At 38.6% G+C, this 26,304-nt stretch overlaps 1 protein-coding gene and 1 long non-coding RNA gene across 3 annotated transcripts in view; one reads left to right on the top strand and one right to left on the bottom strand.

The window, feature by feature from the left end:
• The window catches only part of BMP2K (BMP2 inducible kinase), a 118,894-nt gene that overhangs the window by 23,618 nt on the left and 68,972 nt on the right, over positions 1 to 26,304 (top strand). For both annotated transcript variants that reach the window (XM_021101898.2, XM_021101897.2), the window contains exons 2-3: positions 22,115 to 22,233; positions 25,013 to 25,118. In XM_021101898.2, the coding sequence (XP_020957557.1) occupies positions 22,115 to 22,233; positions 25,013 to 25,118 (225 nt within the window). The remainder of the gene's footprint in view (positions 1 to 22,114; positions 22,234 to 25,012; positions 25,119 to 26,304) is intronic.
• LOC146401114 (uncharacterized) lies at positions 599 to 5,533 on the bottom strand. Its single transcript, XR_014813541.1, has 2 exons — positions 980 to 5,533; positions 599 to 783 (listed from the first exon to the last, which is right to left on the bottom strand). It is a non-coding gene; the product is annotated as an uncharacterized LOC146401114 (long non-coding RNA).

Raw genomic sequence — 26,304 nt, 5'->3', positions numbered from 1 at the left:
GCCGTTTTTTTTTTTTTGTTTTGTTTTGTTTTGGCCTTGTCGTTTTCCCCCCTCTTTTTTGGCTGCCCCACGGCACATGGAGTTCCTGGGGGAGGGATCAGATCTGCGCCACAGATGCCATCTAAACCACGGCTGTGGCAGCTCTGGATCCTTAACCCACCGTGTTGGGCCAGGGATCAAACCTATGTCCCAGTGCTCCCAAGTTGCCACTGATCCTGTTGTGCCACAGTGGGAACTCCACTCTGTCAGTTTGATAACCTCTTTTTTGGGTTGGTTGGTTGTTTTGGGTGCACCCATGGCATGGAAGTTCTCAGGCCAGGAACTGAACCCTTGTTGCAGCAGCACTCCAGTCTGCTGCAGTGACAACACGGGATCTTTAACCCACTGAGCCCCAAGAGGACTCCAGTTTTGATAACCTCTTTAAACCCTTTTTATATTTATTTCCTATTTTGTTTCTTTAACTATGTGGAACATAGTTATTTTATATTTTTCTGTTTGGTAATTCCAGGATTTTTAAATCTTTGCAAGTCTCATTGTATAGTTTGATTGTTCCATCTGACTTTTGTTCATGGTGCTTGTTTTCTTGAATGCTCAGTGATTTCCTTCCTTTTTTTTTTTTTTTTTTTGCTTTTTAGGGCCGCACCCGCAGCATATGGAAGTTCCCAGGCTGGGGGGGTCTAATTGGTGCTGTAGCCTCCAGCCTCCAGCCTACGCTACAGCCACAGCAACGTGGGATCTGAGCCGCTTCTGCAGCCTACACCACAGCTCATGGCAACGCCGGATCTTTAACCCACTAAGCAAGGCCAGGGATTGAACCCTCGTCCTCATGGATACTGGTCAGATTCGCTTTCTGCTAAGCCACGATGGGAACTCCCCTTTCTTCTTTTACAGATATTTTTTTGGAGAATTCCTGTTGTGGCTCAGGGGTAACGAACCTGACTAGTATCCATGAGGATATGGGTTTGATCCCTGGCCTCACTTAGTGGGTTAAGGATCTGGCATTGCTGTGGCTGTGGCATTGACTGGTGGCTGCAGCTCTGATTTGACCCCTAGGCTGGGAACTGTATATGCCGCAGTTTGGCCCTTAAAAAGCAAAATAAAAAAAATTTGTATGTTGTGGGTTCACATTCCATAGATCTTAACCTGTTTGAGTGCCTTCTTCTAGAGAAAATTTGAGTTCATCTCTTCCAGACTCCTGGGTAAAGCCGCCTGAGCTACTTCAAATTGTTGGCTTAGAAGTTTTTTGGTTGTACAGGTAGTCGAAGTCTAAATCTTTGAGAACTAGGACAATGTTTAGAAAGTCTGAAGAGACGCTCCCACGTCATTCAGAGCCTAGGCTAAGGCTCAAGGCATGTATCTCTTTAGCATCCTCCGCAGGGTGGATTGGTTTCTGTTTTACCTCAAGGGTGAAGTGCTTTGTGGATCTAGGCTTTATATAAGTGGTCCCATTATGGCCTTCAAAGTCTGTGAGTCAGTATCTATTCTGTAAAGAAGTTCATGCTGTCCTTTTTTTAGATTCCACATGTCAGTGAAAGCATTTGATGTTGGTGTCTCATTGCTTGACTGACTTCACTTAGTGTGATAATTTCCAGGTCCATCCATGTTGCTAAAAATGCCGGTATTTCCTTCCTTTTAATGGCTGAGTAATATTCCATTGTGTATATGTACCACATCTTCTTAATCCACTCCTCTGTTGATGGACATTTAGGTTGTTTCCATGTATTGGCTGTTGAAAAGAGTGCTGCAGTGAACATCGGAATACATGTGTCTTTGCGAGTCATGGTTTTCTCTGGATGGATGCCCAGGAGTGGGATTGCTGGATCAAATGGTAGTTCCATTTTTAGTTTACTGAGGCATCTCCATACTGTTTTCCACAGTGGTTGCACCCATTTGCAATCCCACCCACAGTGTACCTAGGGTTCCTGTTTCTCCACACCCTCTCCAGCACTTTGTTTGTAGACTTTTGGATGATGGCCATTCTGGCTGGTGTAAGGTGGTACCTCATAGTGGTTTTGATTTGCATTTCTCTAATAATGAATGATGTTGAACATCTTTTCATGTGCTTTTTGGCCATCTGTATTCTTCTTTGGAGAATTGTCTGTTTAGATCTTCTGCCCATTTGTTGATGGGGTTGTTTGTTTTTTTGGTATGGAGCTGCAGAAGGTGTTTATAAATTTTGGAGATTAATCCCTTGTCAGTCAATTCATTTGCAAAGATTTTCTCCCATTCTGTGGGTTGTCTTTTCGTTTTGCTTATGGTTTCCTTTGCTGTGCAGAAACTTTTATGCTTAATTAGGTCCCATTTGTTTATTTTCGTTTTTATTGTCATTACACTAAGAGGTGGATCTGAGAAGATGTTACTGTCATTTATGTCAGAGAGTGTTTGGCCTATATTTTCCTCTAAGAGTTTTATAGTGTCTGGTCTTATATCTAGGTCTTTAATCCATTTTGAGTTCATTTTTGTACATGGTGTTAGGTAGGGAGTGTTCTGATTTCATTCTCTTCCACGTGGCTGTCCAGTATTCCCAGCACCACTTACTGAACAGGCTGTCCTTTCTCCATTGTATAGTCTTGCCTCCTTTGTCATAGATTAGTTGGCTGTAGGTGCGTGGGTTTAATTCTGGGCTTTCTGTCCTGGTCCACTGATCTCTATTTCTGTCTTCTTGTTTCTTTTTGATTCAAGCAAGTCTCCTGATCCGCCTCCATGATTATTATAGTCAGCATTTTAAGGACTGCTGTACTAGGAAAGGTAGTCTGCTGTGAATCCGTAGTCTCTCTACCATGCTGCTTGAAACAGAAGTTGTAATTTAAATTTTAATTTGGTCAAATTTATTTTCATCTTTTTGGGTTTTTAAAAAATATCTAATGTAAGAATTTTTCCTTGCCTCAACGTCGTGTATACCTTTTCCTACATTTTCTTTTAAAACTTTTCATGTTTAAATTTTTTACATTTATATCTTTCAGTCATCAATTTATGTTTGATGTGTTATGGGGTAAGGATCTAACTGATTAATTTATCCTTAGCCAGTAATATATGTGCAGTGTCTCTGATGTCATTTGTTAATTTTTAAAATAGTTGTCATATATAAGTAGACCTGTTTCTGAGTTTTCTCTTATTCTGTGGCTCTTTGTCTCTCTCTATATCATTATCATATAATCTTATCAGAGTTTATAGACTTGATAATTGGTAGAGACTAACTCCCTTCCTTTATCTCAGTCCTTTGAAAAATTGTTAGCCATTCTTGATTTTTCGTATATCCCCGTGAGTCTTAGAGTCAGCATATCCAATTCCATGAAAAACTATTAGGATTTTTATTTGAATGACATTGAGTTTATCAAATAATCTTTGAGAAGTTGAAAACTTCGTAACATGAAGTCTTCTTTACTTAAATATGCGGATATAGAAAACTCCATTTATTTAAGTTTTTTTTTTGGTCTTTTATTAACATTTTATAATTTACCTCATCATGTTCTTATACATCTCCTTTTTGATTTATTACTGGGTGCTTTTATTATATTGTTGCTATCATAAATGATATCTTTATTTTTTTCCATTTTTTTCTTGGATGCTTTTGTATGGGAATGAAGTTACCAAACAAAGAATTACTTTCTAATGCAACTCTGATAAATAGAAACCTTTGCTTAAAGTTCTTCTATGGTTTTCTTATCTCCTTCAGGACAAAGTTCAAGCATCCAGCCTAAATGATCTTAGCAGTGATCTTTCGTGATTGAAATTGTTTCTTTACCATGCCTTATCTCCCATGACTTCATATTTTGGAACCTGCACTTCATCTCGAAGGACCTAGTTGTAATTCTTTGGATATACTCTGATTTTTCAAGTAAAAGCTTTATTGAGATGTAATTCAATGGTAGAATTCAATTTAAAGTGTACAGTTTAATAATTTTTAGTATATTTTAGTATATAGATTTTCCTTGACTTACAAGGCTATGTCCTAACAAACCCATAGCAGGTTGAAAATATCATAAGTTGAAAACATATTCAATGTACCTAACCTACCAAACATCGTAGCTTAGCCTACCTCACCTTTAACACACTTAGAGCACTTACGTTAGCCTACAGTTGAGCAGAATCATCTAACACAAAGCCCATTTTGTAATAAAGTGTTGAATGTCTCATTAATTTATTGACTACTGTCCAGCAAGTGAAAACCAATGTTGGAGGTGCTTTGGTTGTTTACTCTCGTGATCATGGAGCTGACTGGGAGCTGTGACTCCTTGCCATTGCTCAGCATCCAAAAGAATGTCCCCTGTATATCCCTTGCTTGGGAAAAATCAAAATTTGAAGTATAGTTTCTACTGAATGCTTATCACTTTTGCACCATCATAAAGTTTAAAAATCTTATGTCGGACCATAGTAAGTTGGGGACTGTCTGTATTTAGTGTATTTGAACCACTGTCTAATTCGAGACCATTTTTCTCAACCCTCCAAAAAGCCCTATTCTCATTAGCATTCACTTCCCATATTTCCTTTCCTGCCTCAAACCCTTGCAGTCAGCAGTCTGTTTCTTTTCTTTATGGCTTTGCCTGTTCTGGGCATTTCATGTAAATGGGATCATATGTGACCTTTGTGTCTGAATTCTTTCACTTAGCATATTTTCAGGTTTCTTCCATGTTTTAGCATGTATCTATATGTCATTAATTTGTATAGCTGAGTAAAATTACATTATTTGGGTAATACCATATTTTTTTTATCTGTCAGTTGATGGATATTTGGGTTGTTTCCACTTTCTGACTATCATAAATAATGCTGTTATGAACATTTGTGTACAAGTTTTTGTGTGAATGTATATTTTCAGTTCTTCTGGAAATATTTTTAAGTGTAGAATACTGGTAGTTCCCTCGTGGTAGAGCAGGTTAAGGACCCAGCATTGCCTTGGCTGTGGTGCTGATCATAGCTGAGGTGCAGGTTCCTTCCACACCTGGCCCAGGAACTTTCACGTGCTGGGGTGCTGCCAAAAAAAAAAAAAAAAAAGGTAGAATTACTAAGTCATGTGGTAACTCTGTTTAACTTTAGCTTTCTGAGGGACTGGCAGAGTTTTCTGCAGTGACTGCACCATTATATTCTCTTGAAATGTATGAGGGTTTCCCGTTCTTACGCATTCTTATCAACAGATTGTCTTTTTGATCATGGCTATCCCAGTGTTTGTGAAGAGGTATCTCGTTTTGATTTCATTTCCCTGATGACTGTAATAATGCCAGGCATCTTTTCATATGCTTATGGGTCATTTCTATATCTTCTTTGGAGAAATTTCTATTAAAATTTTTTGCCCTTTAAAAATTGGATTATTAGGGAGTTCCCATCATGGTGCAGCAGAAACAAGTCTGACTAGGAACCATGAGGTTGCGGGTTCAATCCCTGGCCTCGTTCAGTGGATTAAGGATCCGGCATTGCTGTGGCTATGGTGTAGGTCAGCAGCTGTAGCTCTGATTGGACCCCTAGCCTGGGGACCTCCATATGGCATGAGTGCAGCCCTAGAAAGCAAAAAAAAAAAAAAAAAAAAGGAAAAAAGAAAAAAATTGAATTATTAGTCTTTTATTGTTTAATAGTAAGAATTTTTCATTGATTCTGGATTCCAGATTTTTATCCGATAAAAGATTCGCACATATTTTCTCCTGTTGTTTGGATTATCTTTTCACTTTTTTTTAAAAGGGTTTCAAATTGAATATTTTATTAACAGGGTAGTTGTCTTTGCCTTTTCACTTTTTAAACTGTTTTTTGAAGCAGAAAGCCGAAAGCAAAAATTTGATAATCCCAGTCTATTTTTTCTTTGGTTGCTTGTGCTTTTGGTGTCCTGTCTTAAAAAAACCATTATCTAATCCAAGGTTATGAAGATTTACTACCTATGTTTTCCTCTAAGAGTTTTATATTGAGCTCTTATTTAGGTCATTCATCTATTTTGCCTTCATTTTTGTGTTGTGAGGGAGAGGTCCAACTTCATTCATTTACATGTGAATATCCACTTGTCCTAGTATCTAAATTTGTTGAAAAGACTTTTTTTCTCATTTAATTGTGGTGTCCCTCTTGTTGGAGTAGCAGCTAAATCCTGGTGGCTCTAGCTTCAAAATATATCAATCGACCGTACGGATGGGTTTGTTTTGGGCTCTCACTTCTGTTCATTGATTTGTATGTCTGTCCTTATACCAGTACTACATTGTTGTGACTGCTCTAGCTTTGTAGGTAGTATTGAAATTGGATATTTGCATGTTGCTGGAAATACAGTTTTCTGAGTCTTCACTAATAGTTTCTTTATGGTGGAATTCTATAATTGTGATTATGAGAAGATCATGAATATTTTTAAGGCTCTTGATAAATGATGCATAATCTTGAAATCTGGTTACAGAGGAAATATTTTATTAATTTCCACATTCCCCAAGAGCATATTAAAGATTATTGATTTTAGAACATCCTTGATGACAAGTATATTTACTTTTAAATAATCATTTTTGGGGGGGTGGATTTTTTTTTTCCAGGAACACAACTGTCAGCCTTCTTGTGGCTGTAAATCTGTCTTGCTTCTCTGGACTTTATGCTTGGAAATTCTAATTGCCAACTCCACATCTCCAATTGAATGTCCAACAGGCATCTCTGACTTAACATGTCCCAAACTTGATATTCTGCCCCCAAACTTCCTTGTATCTGTTAAGAACTGTTAAGATTTAGAGATTCACCCTAATGTAAGCTTACAAGTTAGCCTGCCATAGTTTCATAACTGCTGGCAGAAGACACGAGATGAAGGGTTTTATTGCAGCAATAGCTATAGCCAGAGTGTCAGTGTTTGCACCACCTCACAGAGCCTGAGTTCCCAGAGGGCACTGTGAAAGGCCCAGGTGTTGCCTGCACATTATAGTGGATTCTATTACAGGAGGGGAACCCTGAGCCCACGGAACCAGAATCTTTTATAATGGCATTAAGTTTATTCTGGGGGCTGATGTTGTCTTTATTATGCTGGGCGGTAAATGAAACTTTTCTTTGCTCTAGAGGAATACACTGGCTCTGTCTTTTTTTTTTTTTTTTTTTTTTTTTTTTGTCTTTTTGCCGTTTCTTGGGCCGCTCCTGCAGCAGATGGAGGTTCCCAGGCTAGGTGTCCAATTGGAGCTGTAGCCGCCAGCCTACGCCAGAGCCACAGCAACATGGGATCCGAGCCGCGTCTGCAACCTACACCACAGCTCACGGCAACACTGGATCCTTAACCCACTGAGCAAGGCCGGGGATCGAACCCGTAACCTCATGGTTCCTAGTCGGATTCATTAACCACTGCGCCACGACAGGAACTCCCACTGGCTGTGTCTTTTAAGGCTGTTCACTGTGCAGACAAACTTGAAAAGACAGTCCGTGCCTCTGCTTGTAGGATAGGCGGACTCTGTGAGAGGTGCGTCCCTAGGCTGTCGTCCAGCACGTCTTCTCCATGTCCATCAGTGCTGACGTCATCCTTTAGTTCTTCAGCCCAGAAACCTCGAAGTCATTTTTAGCTCCGGTTTTTCTCTTGTATCTCATATCCAGTGTTGCTAAGAAATGCCATTGGTTCTACCTTCAAGATATATCTAGAGTTTTTTCATTTCTCACTATTTCCACTGCCCTGGTCAAAACCACTGTCGTCTTTCCACAGAATTATTGCAGTAACTTACTAACTGGCTTCCCTCCCTCTCGTGTTGCTTGCTTTTACTCTCTCCCACACTGTAGCCAGCGTGATCACGTTCAAATACGAATCCAGTTATGTGACTCTGCTCAGAACCCTCCACTGGATTCCCATCTTACTTAGGGCAAAAGGCATGGTCTTGGCTCTTATCCATACATAAGACCCTGTTCGGTCTGTCTCCCTTTTAACCCTCTGACCGCTTTCTCTGTTACTCTCCTCTGTTTGCTTCAGGCTTTCTGGTCCGTTTGCTGTCCTTCATCTTAGCCGGCTCCTGCCTTAGGCCCTTGGCACATCCTCTTTACCGACCTGCCGTGCACTTGCCCTGATGTCGGTGTGGCTCATTCCTCACTTTCAGAGCCTCCCCAGGCCTTCCCTGTGCATCTAGATCAAGCCTTTCAGTGTCCCTCCACCCAACACAGTTTTCCATTTTCCCCTCAGAATGCTTAGCATCCTTTTCACTTGTGTTTCTTATCTCAGTCACTCTGGGGTGGACGCTCACAAAGGGCAGAGGGTTTCTCTGAACTCCTTACAGTTAGTTTTGTTTCTAGCACCTCGAACAGTACCTGGCACCTTGTGAGGAGTTAGAATCTGTTGTTGAATGAATGAGTGAATGAATGATTTACATGGCAAAGAGGTGAAATTCACGTTTCTGAATTTATATCATGTATTAATATAATCGGTTTTGTGAATTTATATTGTGCATTAAAATGATTCATCAGTAAGGGAAAATGATGAACCAGAGGTTAATTGCTTTTATTCACAGAAGATCAATGTAGTAATTGTAGTTTATCAATTAGAACCACTTCCAGCAGAACCACTTTGTTAATGTGAAGTCACTCACTGAACAAATATTTGAGTGTCAGGCAAGGGGGTAGGCGTCGATTATACTGTGAAAAGTGAGGTGTATGCAGCCTCTGTCCTTAGAGGGCTTACAACCCATTTGAGGAGAGAAGCATTGAATAAGTACAGTAGCTGTAAATAGTGTGGTGGGTAAATTTTGTGGTGGATGAATCATTGAAACCGTCAAAATAGAGCGGCCTGTAATGGCTGCAGAGCACATGCCCTGTGTAAAGGGGATGGAAGCTGACAGCTCCATCTGATTGCTGTCATATAGGAATAAGGACCCTCTGTTGCCTTATTTCCAAGTTTTCCAAAAGAAATGGAAAAATCTGGATTGTTGCCTGAAGCATACCTATTTTCTAAGGCACTGTGCAGTCCAAATCAGACATGGTTTTGACTTACAGGCCTCCTCTATGAAAGGAATACTTCTTAGTAAGTAAGATTCTATGGAGAAGAAAACTTTGGGGGTTGGGAAGGTGCACGGTTCCCTCTTGATTATCCCACTTTTTTTGTTCTTCTAAATTTTAATGTTATTCCCAGATCCTACATAGACTTTTCTTCTGGCAAAACAAAGACACGTGTGGATGTAAAAATAACATGAGATTTATGAGAAAAATACCCCTGGCTGCATCTTACCAGCTTTCTGTAATTGGACTGGCTGTTTAGTTTATTTCTCATTTATAAAATGAAGATAAGTTGCCCATTAAATTGCCTCATGAGGTGATGAAGGCTAAATAAGATAGTGTACTTAGCAAGGCCTTGGATGTTGTTGGGGCTGCATGAATGTGGCGCTCTTGCCTTCTCTCTCTCTCACTCCCCCTTCTTTGGTTCCCCACCCCAAAAAACGTACCTGACTTATTCTTTTATGGCCTTGCACAAACAGAATAACTTTGGCATGAATTTAAGTTGGTAATTCTTTTCAAGGATATTCTCAGTTTTAAAAAAGAAACATCTGGAGTTGTTGCCTTAACCTAAAGTAATGAAACTCCGATGTGTCATAGGCCAGTGGTCACCAGTAGGAGGGTCTTTCCTTCGGCTCAAGTCCTGCAGCCAAGTAAGTGCCTGTTCCACTTATCTTGAAGATAGTTTTCAAATGTCATTGTTTTCTTTGGCAATTGTTGAAACCAGAAGTTGCTGACAGCTTAGTATTTCCCATATCTTGTTGATTTGCATGATGTCTGATGATATACACAATGCAGAAAGACCTTGTGTAATGTCATCAGTTTCTCTTCTTCCATTCCTTAGGGAACAAAACTTAATAGATGTAAACACTACTAAAGCCCAGTCTTTCATAAGCATGAAGTGCTTGTGTGTGTCAGGATGTTGGAACAGTGGGTATCTAAGATACCATAAACATTTTCTGTGGCAAGAGACTTAGGGTGCCTTTGGGGAAGTTGTGAGTCTGGATAGTCAACAACATTGTCATCTTGTAAAATAATAGTTCTCCGTGGTGGTGGTGGGGTTCATGGATGGCGAGGGAGAGAGGAATTGCCTGGGGAAAACATCCCAGGTCTCTTGTTCTTTTTCTACCAACTTTATTATGAAAAGATTCAAAATATACAGAAATTCTGAAGGAATAGTACGGTGAATAATTCATCATCTAAATTCTCCTAATAACATTTTACCTATTTTTCTTTATACATTTTTAAAAAACACATGGGTAATTTTGAATCAGGACTGTGTATTAGAAGAATGATTGTTTATTTTCTTAAGTGGTTATGTAGGATAATATACATATTTTAAGAATGTATATTTGTTTAAATAACCATGAAATACTGATGAGTAAAATGATATGAATCTACAACTTTCTTTCAAATAGTTCAGCACCAACAAAAACATGTTTTGTGGTTTTTTCAAAACTAGAGTTTAATGAAAGATTATGTATTAAATTTGATTGTAATGCCTTTTAAAATCTAGACTAACATTATCCCCATTAAATTTTTTTTCATTTTATTTAACTTAAAAAACAAAAGCAGAACAAAAACAATTCATCCATTTCTTTCAGTCCCTCACCCTCCACCTCTAGCAAACTTTGTCTGTCTTCTTATGACTTATTTCACTTAGCATAATGTCCTCAAAGTCCATCAGTGTTTTTGCAAATTGCAAGAGTTCCTTTTTTATGGCTGAATAATATTCCATTGCATTATGTACGTGTGCGTATATATGTGTGTATATGTGCATGTGTGTGTGTAGCAGTTTTTTTTTTTTTTAATCTGTTCATCAGTCAATGGCCACTTAGGTTGTTTCCATATCTTGGCTACAGTGAACATGGGAGTGCCTAAATTTTTTCAAGTTATTGTTTTCATTTTCTAAAGATAAATTCCCAGAAGTAGAGCTAAATGGTAGTTCTATTTTTAGGATTTTTTTTTTTTTTTTTTTGGTCTTTTTTTCCTTTTCTAGGGCCGCTCCCATGGCATATGGAGGTTCCCAGGCTAGGGGTCTAATCAGAGCTATAGCCGAAGGCCTACTCCAGAGCCACAGCAATGTGGGATCTGAGCCATGTCTGCAACCTACACCGCAGCTCACAGCAACGCCAGATCCTTAACCCACTGAGCAAGGCCAGGGATCGAACCTGCAACCTCATGGTTCCTAGTCGGATTTGTTAACCACTGTGCCACGCCAGGAACTCCCTATTTTTAGGTTTTTGAGGAACCTCCATACTGTTTTCCATAGTGGCTGCCTCCAATTTTTATTCCCAACACTGTGCACAAGGATTTTCATTTGTCTACATCCTCTCTAACACTTACTTTTTGTAATCTTTTTGATAATAGTTCTTCTAACAGGTATGAGGTGATATCTCCTTGTGGTTTTGATCTGCATTTCCCTTATGATTAATGATGTGGAGCCTCTTGTCATGTACCTGTTGACCGTCTATATATCTTCATTAGAAAAATGTCTATTTAGATCTTCTACCCATTTTAAAAATCAAAATTTTTTTCCTCTTGACTTGTATGAGTTCTTTATATATTTTGAACGTTAGCTTCTTATCATATATATGATTTGCAAATATTTCCTCCCATTCAGTAGATTGCCTTTTCATTTTTTTGATAGTTTCCTTTGCTGTGAGAACTTTTTATAGTTTATGTAGTTTCATTTGTTTAATTTTGCTTTTGTTGCTTTTGGTGTCGGGTTCAAAAAATAATTGTCAAGATCTATGTCAGGGAGCTTATTATCTATGTTTTCTTCTAGGAGTTTTATGGTTTCAGGCCTTACGTTCAAGTCTTTAATCCATTTTTGGGTTAATTTTTGTGTACAGTTTAAGATAGTGGTTCAGTTTCATTCTTTTGCGTGTGACTGTTCAATTCTCCCAGCACCTTTTATTGAAAAGACTATCTTTCCCCCATCTCTATTCTTACTTCCTTTGTCATAAATTGGTTGACGACATATATCTAGGTTTGTTTATTTATTTATTTATTTCTGTCTTTTTGCCTTTCCTAGGGCTGCTCCCACTGCACATGGAGGTTCCCAGGCTAGGGGTCTAATTGGAACTGTAGATGCCGGCCTACACCATAGCCATAGCAATGTGGAACCCAAGCCACTTCTGTGACCTACACCACAGCTCATGGCAATGCCGGATTGTTAACCCACTGAGCAAGGCCAGGGATCGAACCCACAACCTCATGGTTCCTTGTCGGATTCGTGTCCCACTGGGCCACAACGGGAACTCCTATCTGGGTTTATTTAATTCTAGGCTCTCTATTCTGTGCCATTGCTCTATGTATCTCTTCATGCCAATACCATACTGTTTTAGTTACTATAGTTTTATAATATAGCTTGAAATCAGGGACTGTGATGCTCCAGCTTTGTTCTTCTGTCTCCAGATTGCTTTGGCTATATGGGATCTTTTATGGTTCTGTACAAATTTCAGAATTTTTGGTTCTGTTTTTGTGAAAAATGCCTTTGGAATTGATAGCGATTGTATTGAATCTGTAGATTGCTTTGGGTAGTGTGAGCATTTTAACTATATTAATTCTTCCAGTCCTTGAGCATGGAATATCTTTCTGTCTGTCTGGGTCTTTTCAGTTTGTTTTATTAATGTCAGGTATATTTCAACATACAAATCATTCACCTCCTTGGCTAAATTTATTCCTTGGTATTTATTCTTTTTGATGCAATCATAAATGGGATTGTTCTCCTAATTTCTCTGCTGATAATTTGTTATTATTATATAGAAGTGCAGCAGATTTTTGTGTATTGATTTTGTATCCAGAAACTTTACTGAGTTTATTTTAATAGTTTTTTTTTTTTAATGGAGTCTTTAGGATTTTCTCTGTATAATATGTCATCTGTGAACAGTGACAGTTTTACACTTCCTTTTCAATTTGGATGCCATTTATTTATTTGACTAATTGCTCTGGATAGGACTTCCAATACTCTGTTGAATAAGAGTGGGCATCCTTGTCTTATTTCTTTTTTTTTTTTTTTTTGTCTTTTGTCTTTTTGTTGTTGTTGTTGTTGTTGTTGTTGCTATCTCTTGGGCCGCTTCCGCGGCATATGGAGGTTCCCAGGCTAGGGGTTGAATCGGAGCTGTAGCCACCGGCCTACGCCAGAGCCACAGCAACGCGGGATCCGAGCCGTGTCTGCAACCTACACCACAGCTCACGGCAACGCCGGATCGTTAACCCACTGAGCCAGGGCAGGGACCGAACCCGCGACCTCATGGTTCCTAGTCGGATTCGTTAACCACTGCGCCACGACGGGAACTCCCCTTGTCTTATTTCTAATCTCAGTGGAAGAGCTTTCATCTTTTACTTTTGCGTACAATGATAGCTGTGGGCTTGTCATATATGACCTTTAGTAGGTTGAGGCACATTGCCTCTGTACCTGCTTTATGAGATTAAAAAAAAATTTTTTTTTTTTTTTACCATAAATGGATGTTAAAGTTTGTCAGCATTTTTTTCTGCATCTACTGAGATGATCGTAGGGCTTGTATCCTTCATGTTAATGATATATCACATCGACTGATTTGTGGATGTTAAACCATCCTTGTGTACCTGGAATAAATCCCACTTGATTGTGATGTGTGATCCTTTTAATGTATTGTCGAGTTCAGTTTGCTAATGTTTCATTGGTTGAGGATTTTTTCATCTATGTTCATCAGGGATATTGACCTATAATTTTCTTGTGGTCTCCTTGTATGGTTTTGATATCAGGGTAATGCTGACCTTGTGAAATGAGTTTGGAAGAGTTACCTCCTCTTCTCCTTTTTGTTGAAGAGTTTCAGGAAGATTGGTATTAATTCTTGAACATTTGGTAGAATTTGCCTTTGAAGCTGTCTAGTCTTGGACCTTTGTGGGGAGGTTTTTGGTTACTGATTCAGTCTGTATTGGTCTGTTCGGATTATTTCATCTTGATTCAGTCTTGATAGGTTTTATATTTCAAGATTTATCAGTTTATTCTGGATTGTTCAGTTTGTTAGTAGTCTTTTATGATCCTTTGCATTTCTATAGTATCAGTTGTAATATCTCTTTCGTTTCTCATTTTATTTGAGTCCTCTGTCTTTTTTTCTTGGTCAGTATATTTAAAGATTTGTCAATTTTGCTTATCTTTTCAGAGAACCAGCTATTAGTTTCATTGTTCCTTTCTCATCCTTTTTTTTTAATTTTTACATTTTACTGAAGTATAGTTGATTTACAAGTTGTGATAATTTCTGCTGTACAACAAGGTGATTCAGTCATAGATATACTCATATCCATTCTCTTTCAGATTCTTTCCCCACATAGATTATCACAAAATATTGGGTAGAGTTCTCTGTGCTATACAGCATTCATTTATTTCTTTTCTAATATATGTCATTTCTTTCTTTGTACCAACTTTGGGCTTCATTTATTCTTTTTCTAGATTATTGAGGTGTAAAGTTAGGTTGTTATTTGAGACTTTTTCCTCATTTTTTTTGAGGTAGGCATTTATTACTGTGAGCTTTCCTCTTAGAACTGCTTTTGCAGCATTCGTAAATTTTGGTGTGTTATATTTCATTTTCATTTGTCTCAAGGTACTTTTGGATTTCTTTAACTCATTGGTTCAGTAGCATGTTTTGTTTTTGGCCATGACATATGGAAGTTCCCAGGCTAGGGGTTGAATAGGAGCTGCACCTGCCAGCCTGTGCCACAGCCACAGCAATGCAGGATCTGAGCTATGTCTGTGACCTGTACCACAGCTCGTGGCAGTGCTGGATCCTGAACCCACTGAGTGAGGCCAGGGATTGAACCTGCATCCTCATGGATACTAGTGTTAGTCGAGTCCTTAACCCACTGAGCCACAATGGAACTCCAGTAGCGTCTTTTTTAATATCCATGTATTGTGAATTTTTAAGCTTCCTTTGTGTAATTTATTTCTCATTTAATACTGTTGTAGGAAAAGATGCTTGATGTGATTTCAGTCTTTTTAAATGTAGTTAGACTTGTTTTGTGGCCTAACATATAATCTGTCTTGGAAATGTTCCATGTGTACTTGAGAGTGTTTCTCTTGCTTCTGGATGGAAAGTTCTGTAAATATCTGTTAAGTCCCACCTGGTATACTGTGTAATTTAAAGCTGATGTTTTCTTACTGATTTTCTGTTTGTGTATCTATCCATTAATGTAGGTAAAGTCTTAAATTTCCCTACTATTATTGTATTCCTCTCTCTCTTGTTTTAGGTCTGTTAATATTTCCTGTATATGTTTGGGTGCCCCTGTGTTAGGTGCATACATATTTATGGATGTTACATCCTCCTGTTGTATTGATCCCTTTATTATATAACACCCTTCTTTGTCTCTTATTACAGTCTTTGCTTTAAAGTCTGTTTTGTCTGTTGTAAGAACAGCTACTACAGCTTTCTTTTGGTTCCATTTGCATGTAATATTTTTTAATCTCTTCATTTTTTCAGTCTCTGTCTTTACATCTAAAGTAAGTCTTTTGTAGACAACATATAGATTGGCCTTTAAAAAATTTATTCATCCACTCTTGACCTTTTGATTGGAGAATTTAGTGCATTTACATTTAGAGTAATGATAGATAGGTATGTGGTTATTGCCTTTTTTTTTTTTTTTTTTTTTTTTTTTTTTTTTTGTCTTTTTGCCTTTTCTAGGGCCGCTCCTGTGGCATATGGAGGTTCCCAGGCTAGGGGTCGAATCGGAGCTGTAGCCGCTGGCCTACACCACAGCCACAGTAACTCGGGATCTGAGCCATGTCTGCAACCTACACCACAGCTCACGGCAACGCCAGATCCTTAACCCACTGAGCAAGGCCAGGGATCAAACCCGCAACCTCATGGCTCCTAGTCGGATTTGTTAACCACTGAGCCATGACAGGAACTCCTTCTTGCCATTTTACTAGTTTTTTTCTATGTGTTTCATTGTTTTTTGTTTCTTCTCTTGCTATCTTATCTTTTGATGGCTTGCTTATGTTCCTTTTTTTTTTTTTTTTTTTTTTTTTTTTGGCTTTTTACGGCTGCACCTGTGGCATATGGAGGTTCGTAGGGGTTGAATTGGAGCTGCGCTGCTGGCCTACACCACCGGCACAGCAGTGTGGGATCCAAGCCGCATCTGCAACATACACCACAGCTCATGGCAACACCAGATCCTTAACCCACTGAGTGAGGCCAGGGATTGAACCCACATCCTCATGGATACTAGATGGATTTGTTTCTGTTGCACCACAACAGGAACACATATTCCTTTTTTTTTTTTTTTTTTTAATCTTTTGGGTATTTACTACAAACATACCTTGTTTCATTATGCTTTGTTTTATTGCACTTGCCTTTATTGCAGTTCACAATTATTGCATTTTTCACAAGTGAAAGGTTTGTGGCAACTTGGTATTGAGTAATTCTCTGAGCACCATTTTTTCCCCATAGCATTTGCTCACTTAGTGTCTCTGTCATATTTAGGTATTTCTTGCAATATTTTAAACTTTTTCATCATCATTATATTTTTCATGGTGATGGGTAATCAGTGATCTTTGCTGTTAATAATAAAATTAACTGAAGTTATAGTGATGGTTAGCATATTTTTGCAATAAAATATTTTAAATTAAGGTATGCACATTTTAAAAGACATAATACTCTTGCACCATTAGTAGACTTTAGTGTAAACATACCTGCTGTATATACTGGGAAATCAGAAATTTTGTGTGACTCTCATTATTGCATCATGCTTTATTGCAGTGGTCTGGAACTGAAACTGCAGTACCTCCAGATTATGCCTCTGGAGGGTTCTTTTTTGTGGTTACCACAAGCTTTACATCTAATGACTTGTGTCTGTAGTAGTCCGTTTTAAGTTGAAAACAGCCTAAGTTTGGTTCCACTGTAAAGCTCAACAGTATTATTCCCTCCTGTCCACATTTTATATTTTTGATGTTACATTTTACATCTTTTTTTCTTGTGTGTTTTTCAGCTAATCATTATAATTGTAGTTCTTTTTACTTTTTTTTTTTTTTTTTTTTTTGCTTTTTAGGGCCACACCTGCAGCATATGGAGGTTCCCAGGTTAGGGGTGGAATCTGTGCTATAGCTGCTGGCCTGTGCCACAGCCACAGCAACGAAGGATCTGAGCCATGTCTGCAGACGTACACCACAGCTTATGGCAACGCCAGATCCGTAACCCACTGTGGGAGGCCAGGGATTGAACCCGCATCATCATGGATTCTAGTCAGGTTCGTTAACCACTGAGCCATGAAGGGAACTCCTGAATTCACTACTTTTGTTTTTTAACTTTTATACTAGTTTATAAATGGTTACTCCCCTGCCTTCACTGTATATTTATCTTTCCAGTGAGATTTGTTCATTTACATGTGTTCTTACTACTAATTAGTACTCTTTTTTTTTTGCAGCCTAAAGAATCTCTAAGAAATTTCTTGTAAGACTTGTTTAGTGGAGATGAACATCTTTAGCTTTTGCTTATTTGAAAAACACTCTCTCTCCTTCACTTCTAACTGTTAACTTTGCCCCGTGAAGTATTCTTGGTTTTTCTTTTAGCACTTTGAATATATCATTCCACTTCTTCTGTCCTGCCAAGTTTATCCTGAGAAATCTGCTTGTAGTCTTATGGGGCTTCCCTTGTGTGTAATAGGTAGTTTTTCTCTTGATGCTTTTAACGTTTCTCTCCTTGTCTTTAATAACTTTTGACATTTTAATTATAATGTGTCTCAATGTAAGTCTCCCTTTGGGTTCCTCTTATGTGGAACTCTTTGGGCTTCCTGGATCTGGAGGTTTGTTTCCTTCCTCAGATTAAGGAAACTTTCAGCTATTTATTTCTTCAAATGAGATTTCTGCTCCCTTCTTTTTCTTCTCCTTCTGGGAGCCCTATGATGTGAATCTTAGTCTGCTTGATGACGTCGCAAAAGCCCCTTAAGTTATCTTCAGTCTTTTTTATTCCTTTTTCTTTTTGCTGCTCTGATTGGTTGAATTTCACTGCTTTGTCTTTGAGTTGACTGCTTTCAGCTTCTGCTTTATTTAGTCTGATGTTAAACTCCTCTAGTGTATTTCTTCAGTTCAGTTATTGTGTTCTTAAGCTTTGTGACTTCTCTGGCATTTTTATAAATTTTTTCTCTCTCTCTGTTGAAGCTCTCTTTGTTCGTCTGTGTTTCTCAGTTTGGTGAGTGAGCATCTTTATAATCATTACTTTGAACTCTTTTTTTTTTTTTTTTTGCTTTTTAGGGCCACACCTGCAGCATATGGAAGTTCCCTGGCAAGGGGTCAAATTGGAGCTTGTGGCTGCCAGCCTACACCACATCCACAGCAACATGGCAGGATCTGAGCCGTGTCCGCAGCCTACACCATAGCTCATGGCAATGCCGGATCCTTTAACCCACTGAGCGAGGCCAGGGATTGAACCCGTGTCCTCATGGATACTAATTTGGTTTGTTACCACTGAGCCGCAACAGGAACTTCCTACTTTGAATTCTTTATCAGAGTTCAAAGAAAATTATTTATCTCTCATTAAGGATTTGTTTATTTTAGGTTTTATCTTGTTCTTGCATTTGGAACATATACCTCGATTTCTTCATTTTGTTTGACTTTCTCTGCTGATTTCTATATAGTAGCTGAAACAATCACCTCTCCCACTTTTGAAGGAGTGGCCCCCTGTAAGAGATGAACTTTGTCATTCAACCCTGCATTAGCTTTTGGTTGTCTCTCAAACCTCTGTGCTTGTCCAAGTAGGCTATTACATTCCTAATAGCTCCCAGTAGTTGTGGATGTGCTAAGACTTGTCACTGTCCCAAAGGGCAGGATCTCAGCACCTAGATTCAGGCTAGAAGCCAAACCCTCAGGCATCAGCTTTTAAAAGTATGCAAATATGTACAGTCTTGCAAGGCTTCATCTAAGCCCAGCTGGCCACCAGTGCCAGGTGGTCTGGAGGTGTCCCCTGAGCAGCATGTCAGAGACTGGGGTTCCAGATGAATGTATCATCTCCTTGCTGGGTGATGCCAGCGAGCTGGAGCAGGCAGAGGGAGAGTGCCAAGATGGTATCCACAGCCTGTGTTCCTTGAGAGCAGCTCTGTAGGTCACCACATGTGGATTAAACTTGAAGCCTGCCCCTCAGGCTGAAGCTCCAGGACTAGTAAAGAGGCTGCCTTCATGGGAAGACTTGGGAGTGCCCATTAACTACTACTGAGTAAAATGACATGATACCTATAGCTTACTTTCAAATAGTTCACCACTGACAAAAATCATGTCTCATGTTTCTTTTAAAACGTAATCAAGGATTATGTATTACATTTGATTGTAATATCTTTTAAAATCTACAGTAATCCTACTCCCTTCATTTTTGTATTTTACATATGGAACATTACAGTACAACTAGCCAGAATTAGTATCTCAGAGTTTGAGTCCTTCTTCTGGTTATCATTTTCCGTATTCTTCTAGCACCCGTTTTCTGTAAACTGAAATTTAGGCCTTAAGGTTCGTTAGGTTTAGAGTTACTTTACAGGTGATGCTATTTATTACTTTATATTCCATCACACCAGGAAGCACATAATGTCAGTATTAATGCCAGTATTAGTGACTCCCAAATTTCTCCCATGCAAAAGAATCTTTTTCCTTTTGATATTGCGAATATCCTATTTCTCGCGAACTTTTGTTTGGGATTTTAGCATATATTGACAATCCTTGCTGAATCAGTTTTTGGGTTTTGTTTTTGTTTTCATTTTCATCTTTTTAGGACCACACCCAAGGCACATGGAAGTTCCTAGGCTAGGGGTCAAATTGGAGCTGCAACTGCCAGCCAATGCCACAGCCATAGCAATGCCAGATCTGAGCCATGTCTGTGATCTATGCCACAGCTCATGCAATGCTGGATCCTTAACCCACTAGGCAGAGCCAAGGATTGAACCCACAGCCTCATGGATACTAGTCAGATACGTCACCACTGAGCTACAATGGGACCTCCCGGGAACAGGTTTTTTTTTTTTTTTTTGTCTTTTTTGCCATTTCTAGGGCCTCTCCCGCAGCATATGGAGGTTCCCAGGCTAGGGGTCAAATCGGAGCTGTAGCCACAGCAACGCGGGATCCGAGCCACCACATCTGCGACCTTCACCACAGCTCACAGCAACACCGGATCCTTAACCCACTGAGCAAGGCCAGGGATCGAACCCGCAACCTCATGGTTCTTAGTCGGATTCATTAACCACTGAGCCATGATGGGAACTCCAGGAACAGGGGTTTTATGAACAAAATTTAGTTAATGTATTTTTCCACTAACTTTCCTAATTCGTAGGAATAAAGTTACTTTGTTACGTGTGTGGTTGAGAACAGATATATAGGCTCCATGTTTCCTCCAGGAATTTTTACTCTCGTTCATTGTGTACTTAACTAGGTTGTTGATTAGACCCGTGTGGTGGAATACCTCCTGCCTCAGTTAATAACCAATTTATATGATGATATTTTCCTAAGAACATAATCAAAAGTAGGATAGTGAGTAGGGGGATTTTTAGCAAAAGATGTATATTTGGCCTGAGGCGTTCTGATCCAGACTTAGGGTCTGAACTTGGAAACTATCTAACATAACACCTGACGCCCAGTGCTCCTGCCCTGGCTCACCAGGCAGTTCTGATGCATAGTGATGTTCCAGAAGCTTTGTTCCAGGGCGGCCTCTAACATGTCCCCAACCAAATGCTCTAGTAATGATTTATCTTGACCTGTACCCATATTGCTTTCATCTTCTAAGTTTCAGTGTTTTCCTTAATTTTTTAGTCAAATAAAATTCAAGCCGTTTAAGTAGCACTTTATTAGTGCTGCTGATTTGTTCATTGTACATGAAGTTAATGCTAAGTGGACACAAAGATGTGCTGTGCATCGTTAGAGCTTTTACTTAAAGTACCTTTCCCAAATACCATCTTCCTTTCTCCTGACAGCTGTCTCATGAGATGGTTGATTTGATGTCCCCTGCATTATGTATGTGGAAATCCAGTTCTGTAAGATGGGAGCTGTACGGTTTCTTGAACCTGGACATGGAGAGTACGGAGCCTGGAATGGATCTGACTGGCTCTGGAGTGTCCTAGGAGCTCTTTTCCCCGCTCGTTTATCACCAGTGGTTTACTTTTCGTTTGCGTGCTTTGCACCGAACTGGAGTGCAAGTACCTTATCATTGCTGAGTTTGCTCTTTTAGAAGGACTGTCAAATTGATAAAAGTGACATTTTTTTTGTTTCTTTTAAAATTATAATTAAGCTACAAAATATCCTATGCCAGAAGGAGTTTTAAAAACTTAAGGCGGATGTCTTCATTTAAATGTGACAGAAATAATTGTTCTGTAGAATACCTGGTCATGTGTTTCAGATATGATGCTTTCTTGGGTGCGGTTAACAGACTCTCCCAGTAACTGAGCATAAATCATGAGGACATTTATCATCTCACATGAAAGTTCTGGAAGTCAGTGATTTCAGAGTTGTCTAATTCAGTAGTCTAACTGTGTCAGGTTCTGGGTTGTTTTCTCTCTGATTCTTTTTTCCTTCATGGCCACAGGTGGCTGCAGTTGGTCCAGACATACTCTCCCACAACTAAATTCAAAAGCCAGAAGGAAGAGCAGGGCCTTCTTCATAGCTCTCTCCTTTTCCCTGGGTGGAAAATTTTTCACTGCAACCCTCAGCAGACTTTTTTCGTGTCCCATTAGCCAAAACTGGTTATATATCCAATCCTAAATCAGTTGCTAACAAGAGGAACTGAGATTCCCATTATGGCCTTAGAACAGTGTTGCTTCATGCCCTGAACCTGGAGGAGGGACCCACCCATCTGATCCCATCGATGCCTCATATTAAATAACATGAGTGTTTTGTCATCGCAGGGGGAGGCTGATGGGTAGAAAATCACTAGTATATGTCAAAAATATGGTAATATAGTTATGTCGTAACATTTTCTACATTCTGTGTAAGATGTATTCCCATTCAAATGATTTTTAATATTTTAACCTTTAAAAGAGAAGCATGTTCACTTGAGAAGTGTGTTATTCTTTATGTGCTACTTTATGATTGGCGTAGGAAGCCGATGTTAGGATTTTAATTTAGTGTATTAGTTGCTTACTGTTCTTATTTTTATCTTGTGTACAATCAGTTTATTTCCCTCTGAAATTAAGCTTCTGAATGATGTTACATGATTTTAGCAGTAGTTTTGGATTCTTTTTATCTAATTGGTACTTGCTCTTCTAGGTGGATTTTCCACGGTTTTCCTGGTGCGGACTCATGGTGGACTTCGCCATGCGTTGAAGCGAATGTATGTCAATAATGTGACAGACCTCAACATTTGTAAAAGGGAAATTACAATTATGGTGAGTGAAAGAGTAATTCCATTTAGAAAATTTGGTATGTTTCTTTCAATTTTGCACCATAACATGAACCAGCGTTTAGTCAAGCTGCTGATTGGCTTATGCACTTAGAAAACCTTTGAGGTATATTCTTTATAGCTGTACGCAGGGCTAAATGCAGCCGACTCCTTCCTGTCCTCCTTTCCCTATTGTAATTCAGTAGGCAAGCTACTCTGCTTGCTTTTTTCCTTTTTAAAATAAATTTTAACTATGGAGTATTTTGAGAGCTCTCTAAACTTTGGGAAAAGTTGGGGAATTGGTGAACCCCAGTTTACCTGCTACCCAGCTTATCAATTACAGTTGAAGGCTTCTGTGTGTTCCTCCCCAGCGTTATCCTTGCGCAGTTATCCTCATCCAAAAAGAAACCTCTGTCCTGAATTTGGGGCTTACCTTTGCCATGGGTATTCAGTACTCTGACTGTGTATGTTGGTATTCACAAACAACAGTTAGTTTTGCTTTTCATTTTTAAAATCATATGGTGAAGTCGATTATTTGGGGGATATTCTCTGTAATATATAGTATGCTTCAAGAAGGAAAAAATTATTTTTAAATATTGGGAAAAGTGACAAATATTTTAATGGACATTAAGGAAATTTCAGTAACTCAGCTCTATGGTTAAGAAACATCACAGAACAAAACTTCCCTTTTTTCTCTGGTTTCTTATTGTCAGTGCTTTGGATGGCTTCTTCGTCTTGTTTCCTTCCTTGTCCTTTCTTTATCTGCTGTTTATCAAGTGCTTATGTGTGTGTGTGTGTGTGTGTGTGTGCGTTTAACCTCTTTTTGTTTTATTGAGGTGAGATTCACATAATATACATTTTATAATTCACATTGTAAAGTGAGCAGTTCAGTGGTGTTTACAGTGTTGTAAATTAGAGTGTACACTGTACATTCACAGTGTTGTACAAAGACTGCTTCTAACTGGTTCCCAAACCTTTTCCTCACTCCAAAGGAACCCCCCTGCCCATTGAGCAGTTGCTCCCCATTCTACTCTTGTTCCAGCCCCTGGCATCCGCCCATCTCAGTTGTCTTTATTCTAGATATTTCATATATGTGGACTCATGCAATATGTGACATTTTGTGTCTGGCTTCTTTCTTTCACTTGGCATGTTTTTGAGGTTCATCCACATGCTAGCACTTGTCAGCACCACATGCCTTTTTATGGCTGAATAATATTCCATCGTATATGTAGTATATGTATTATTGATTGATTGATTCATCTATTGATGGGCTTTTTTTTAAACTGTGGATAACACCTTTGGGTTGTTTCTGCCTCTTAGCTATTGTGAGTAGTACTGCTATGAATGTCGGATGTGTGTCTTTGTTTGAGTACTTATTTTCAGTTCCTTTGGATATGTATCTAAGAGTGGAGTTGCTGGGTCATGGATAATTCCATTTTTAACTTTTTTGGGAACCATTAAATTGTTTTCCGCAGCGGCTGAGCCATTTTATGTTTGCACCGGCAGTGTACGTGGGTTCTAGTTGTTCCACTTCCTGATAGCACCCACTGTTGTCAATCCTGCCCAACTGCCGGAAGGGAGATTTTCTTATTTGTGCAGAGGTCTTTATGTGCACACATATTTTGATCCCTTTTGTGTGAAGATGGGCACATTTATACAGTGTGATGTATCTGAATTCTCCTTTTATTGTCTCCGTTCCTCAGTTGGACTAGAGTTGATTAGGCTTTGTGACTTGCTTTTTAAGGCAGGGCTGATAGTCATAAGGGTTGAAAGAGTTATTACCCTAAGATAATGGGGGATCATAGTCTAAGTTCTCTAACTATCTTGGGCTCAGTTTTCTTGATAATTTGTTAAATTTATGGATAGACCTAATTTAGATCATTGTTATTTTAAACCTTATTATATGTTGATGATTGCCTTGTACTAGGAGCAAAAATGGCAAATTCGCTTTTTTTTTTTTTTTTTTTTTTTGCTTTTTAAGGCCTCACTGGGCACATGGAAGTTCCCAGGCTAGGGGTCTAATCGGAGCTTGTAGCTGCCAGCTTGCACCACAGCCACAGCAACTCGGGATCCGAGCTGTGTCTGTGACCTACACCACAGCTCACGGCAACACAGGATCCTTAACCCACTGAGTGAGGCCAGGGATCGAACCTGCATCCTCATGGATCCTAGTCAGATTCTAAGCTGTGATGGGAACGCCCATCATTTTCTTCTTATTTCCTTGTACTTGTAATACTAGTATTATCTTTAATCTATGGTTTCTTTATAGAAATCTTTTTTTAGCTGTTTATTTTTTAGGTTATTTGGTTAAAGGTACATACATTCATAAATTCACTTAACTAGGTAGATATAAATTGCAGTATGTCACAGACAAAACAAATGAGAGTTTATAAATACGAGTTTATTTTTTTTTGTTTTTTTAAGATAAAAATAAATATAAGTAAAAGTTCTGATATTTTATTCTTGAGTCCCCAAAGGACTATCTTGTACACTCACCTTTGGAGACGGTGAACTTTTGAATAAACTGTCTCTTTTTTCCTCATTGAATTTAAAAATAAATATTCATTGAATATTTGCCTGTTAGAAAATGACAGTCACATACAAGTACAATTTCCATTGAAACCATAGAAATCTCTTTGAAATAGACCTAAGATTCCATACTTACGTCTAAACCTTACTTTTTGAAATTCTTTAAATATACTAATTTAGACTTTTAAGTCATTGTCGACAATAGAGCTTTCAAATATATGTTTTCCAATTTTTAAAATTCTGTTTCTTTTTTACAGAAAGAGCTGTCTGGTCACAAAAATATCGTGGGTTATTTGGACTGTGCTGTTAATTCAATTAGTGATAATGTATGGGAAGTGCTTATCTTAATGGAATATTGTCGAGGTAAGTATTTTTCTGCAATTGTTTGATGCTAAAAAAATTTGCCCATAAAATAGGATACTAGGTGTCTTGGTTTCTCTCTGGGCACCTGTCACCTAACTCTGAAAACTTACTGCAATCTTCGTTTTAGTTATTTATCTTTATGACAATGAAATGCTATTAAAAAATATGTAAAACCTAGCCATAGTTGTTGCAGCGTGATATGCACATGTAAATGGTCAGTCAGGAAAATGCGGTTGAGTTTAAAACAGGAAGTCCTGGCAGGTAAAGAGTGTTACATTTCATGTTATCTGTACATGTCTTTTAAAATCCAGCCAAGAAGAGCATTCTGTGTCTACATTGGTGTTGTAAGATTTTTTTTCCAGCCCTCTGCCATGTTATCTTTGAACATATTAAATGTTTTTGATCTATAATTTTTATAATCATATGGTCTTTTGTAAACATTAGAAAGATAGAAAACCATATTTTATTTAGATCTAATGTGATATTTTCAAAGAAGTATTTATTTGTATAGTATGCCTAAGAATCATAATAAATTTTAAAATCTCAATTTTTTTTTTAACTTTAACGTGTGTGAAGGGAGGTAATGAGTCCATTTCCTGCAAACTCACTTTCCTCCCTCCCTCTGTCAGACTCCCCTAGGCATTTTGGATTCTAGGGAGCCCTGGTTTATATTTAGATTCTCTTTAGACAGTTAGGGTTATTAATTATGGTACCAGGGACTCTTGCCACCTATTTCCTGAGGGTTGGAGGAGGAGGATGGGGGTGGTGGTGACGAGGGAAACGTGCCCATTTTCTCCAGTCTTGTAAGAGGAGAAGGACAGAGGAAATGAAGTCAGTCGGTAGTGTGGTGTCTGTCGTCCTGTACTTGTAACTCATTTCTGTATGTAACAGAACATATTAGATGTTTCGTATTTGCTTTTCCATATGTCTCCTTTACTGGGAAGCAGTGTAATCTCTTTAAGGAGAAGATACTAATTTTCTTTACCCTACTTTCCTGATGGTAGTAGCATTTAAGACACTAATTCTTAGCTGGATTAGAGTTGACTAATAGCCCTTGGCTACTTGTAACTTTTAAAAAATAATTTAATTGGGCAGAGTGATAACCCTGGATGAGTTTAGTTAATTGCCATCCAGAAGACATTTTACAAGGGGAACCGCATGAGCTTTAGTTTTTAGGGGAGTGAGT

Source organism: Sus scrofa, chromosome 8 (genome assembly GCF_054392235.1).
Source record: "Sus scrofa isolate SSC_HxYL_T2T_F1_AM1 chromosome 8, Sscrofa_HxYL_maternal_Yorkshire_Landrace_v2.0, whole genome shotgun sequence".
Lineage (NCBI taxonomy): Eukaryota > Metazoa > Chordata > Mammalia > Artiodactyla > Suidae > Sus > Sus scrofa.
Note: the sequence above shows the minus strand (reverse complement) of the source record. Positions and strands in the feature narration are given on the sequence as shown.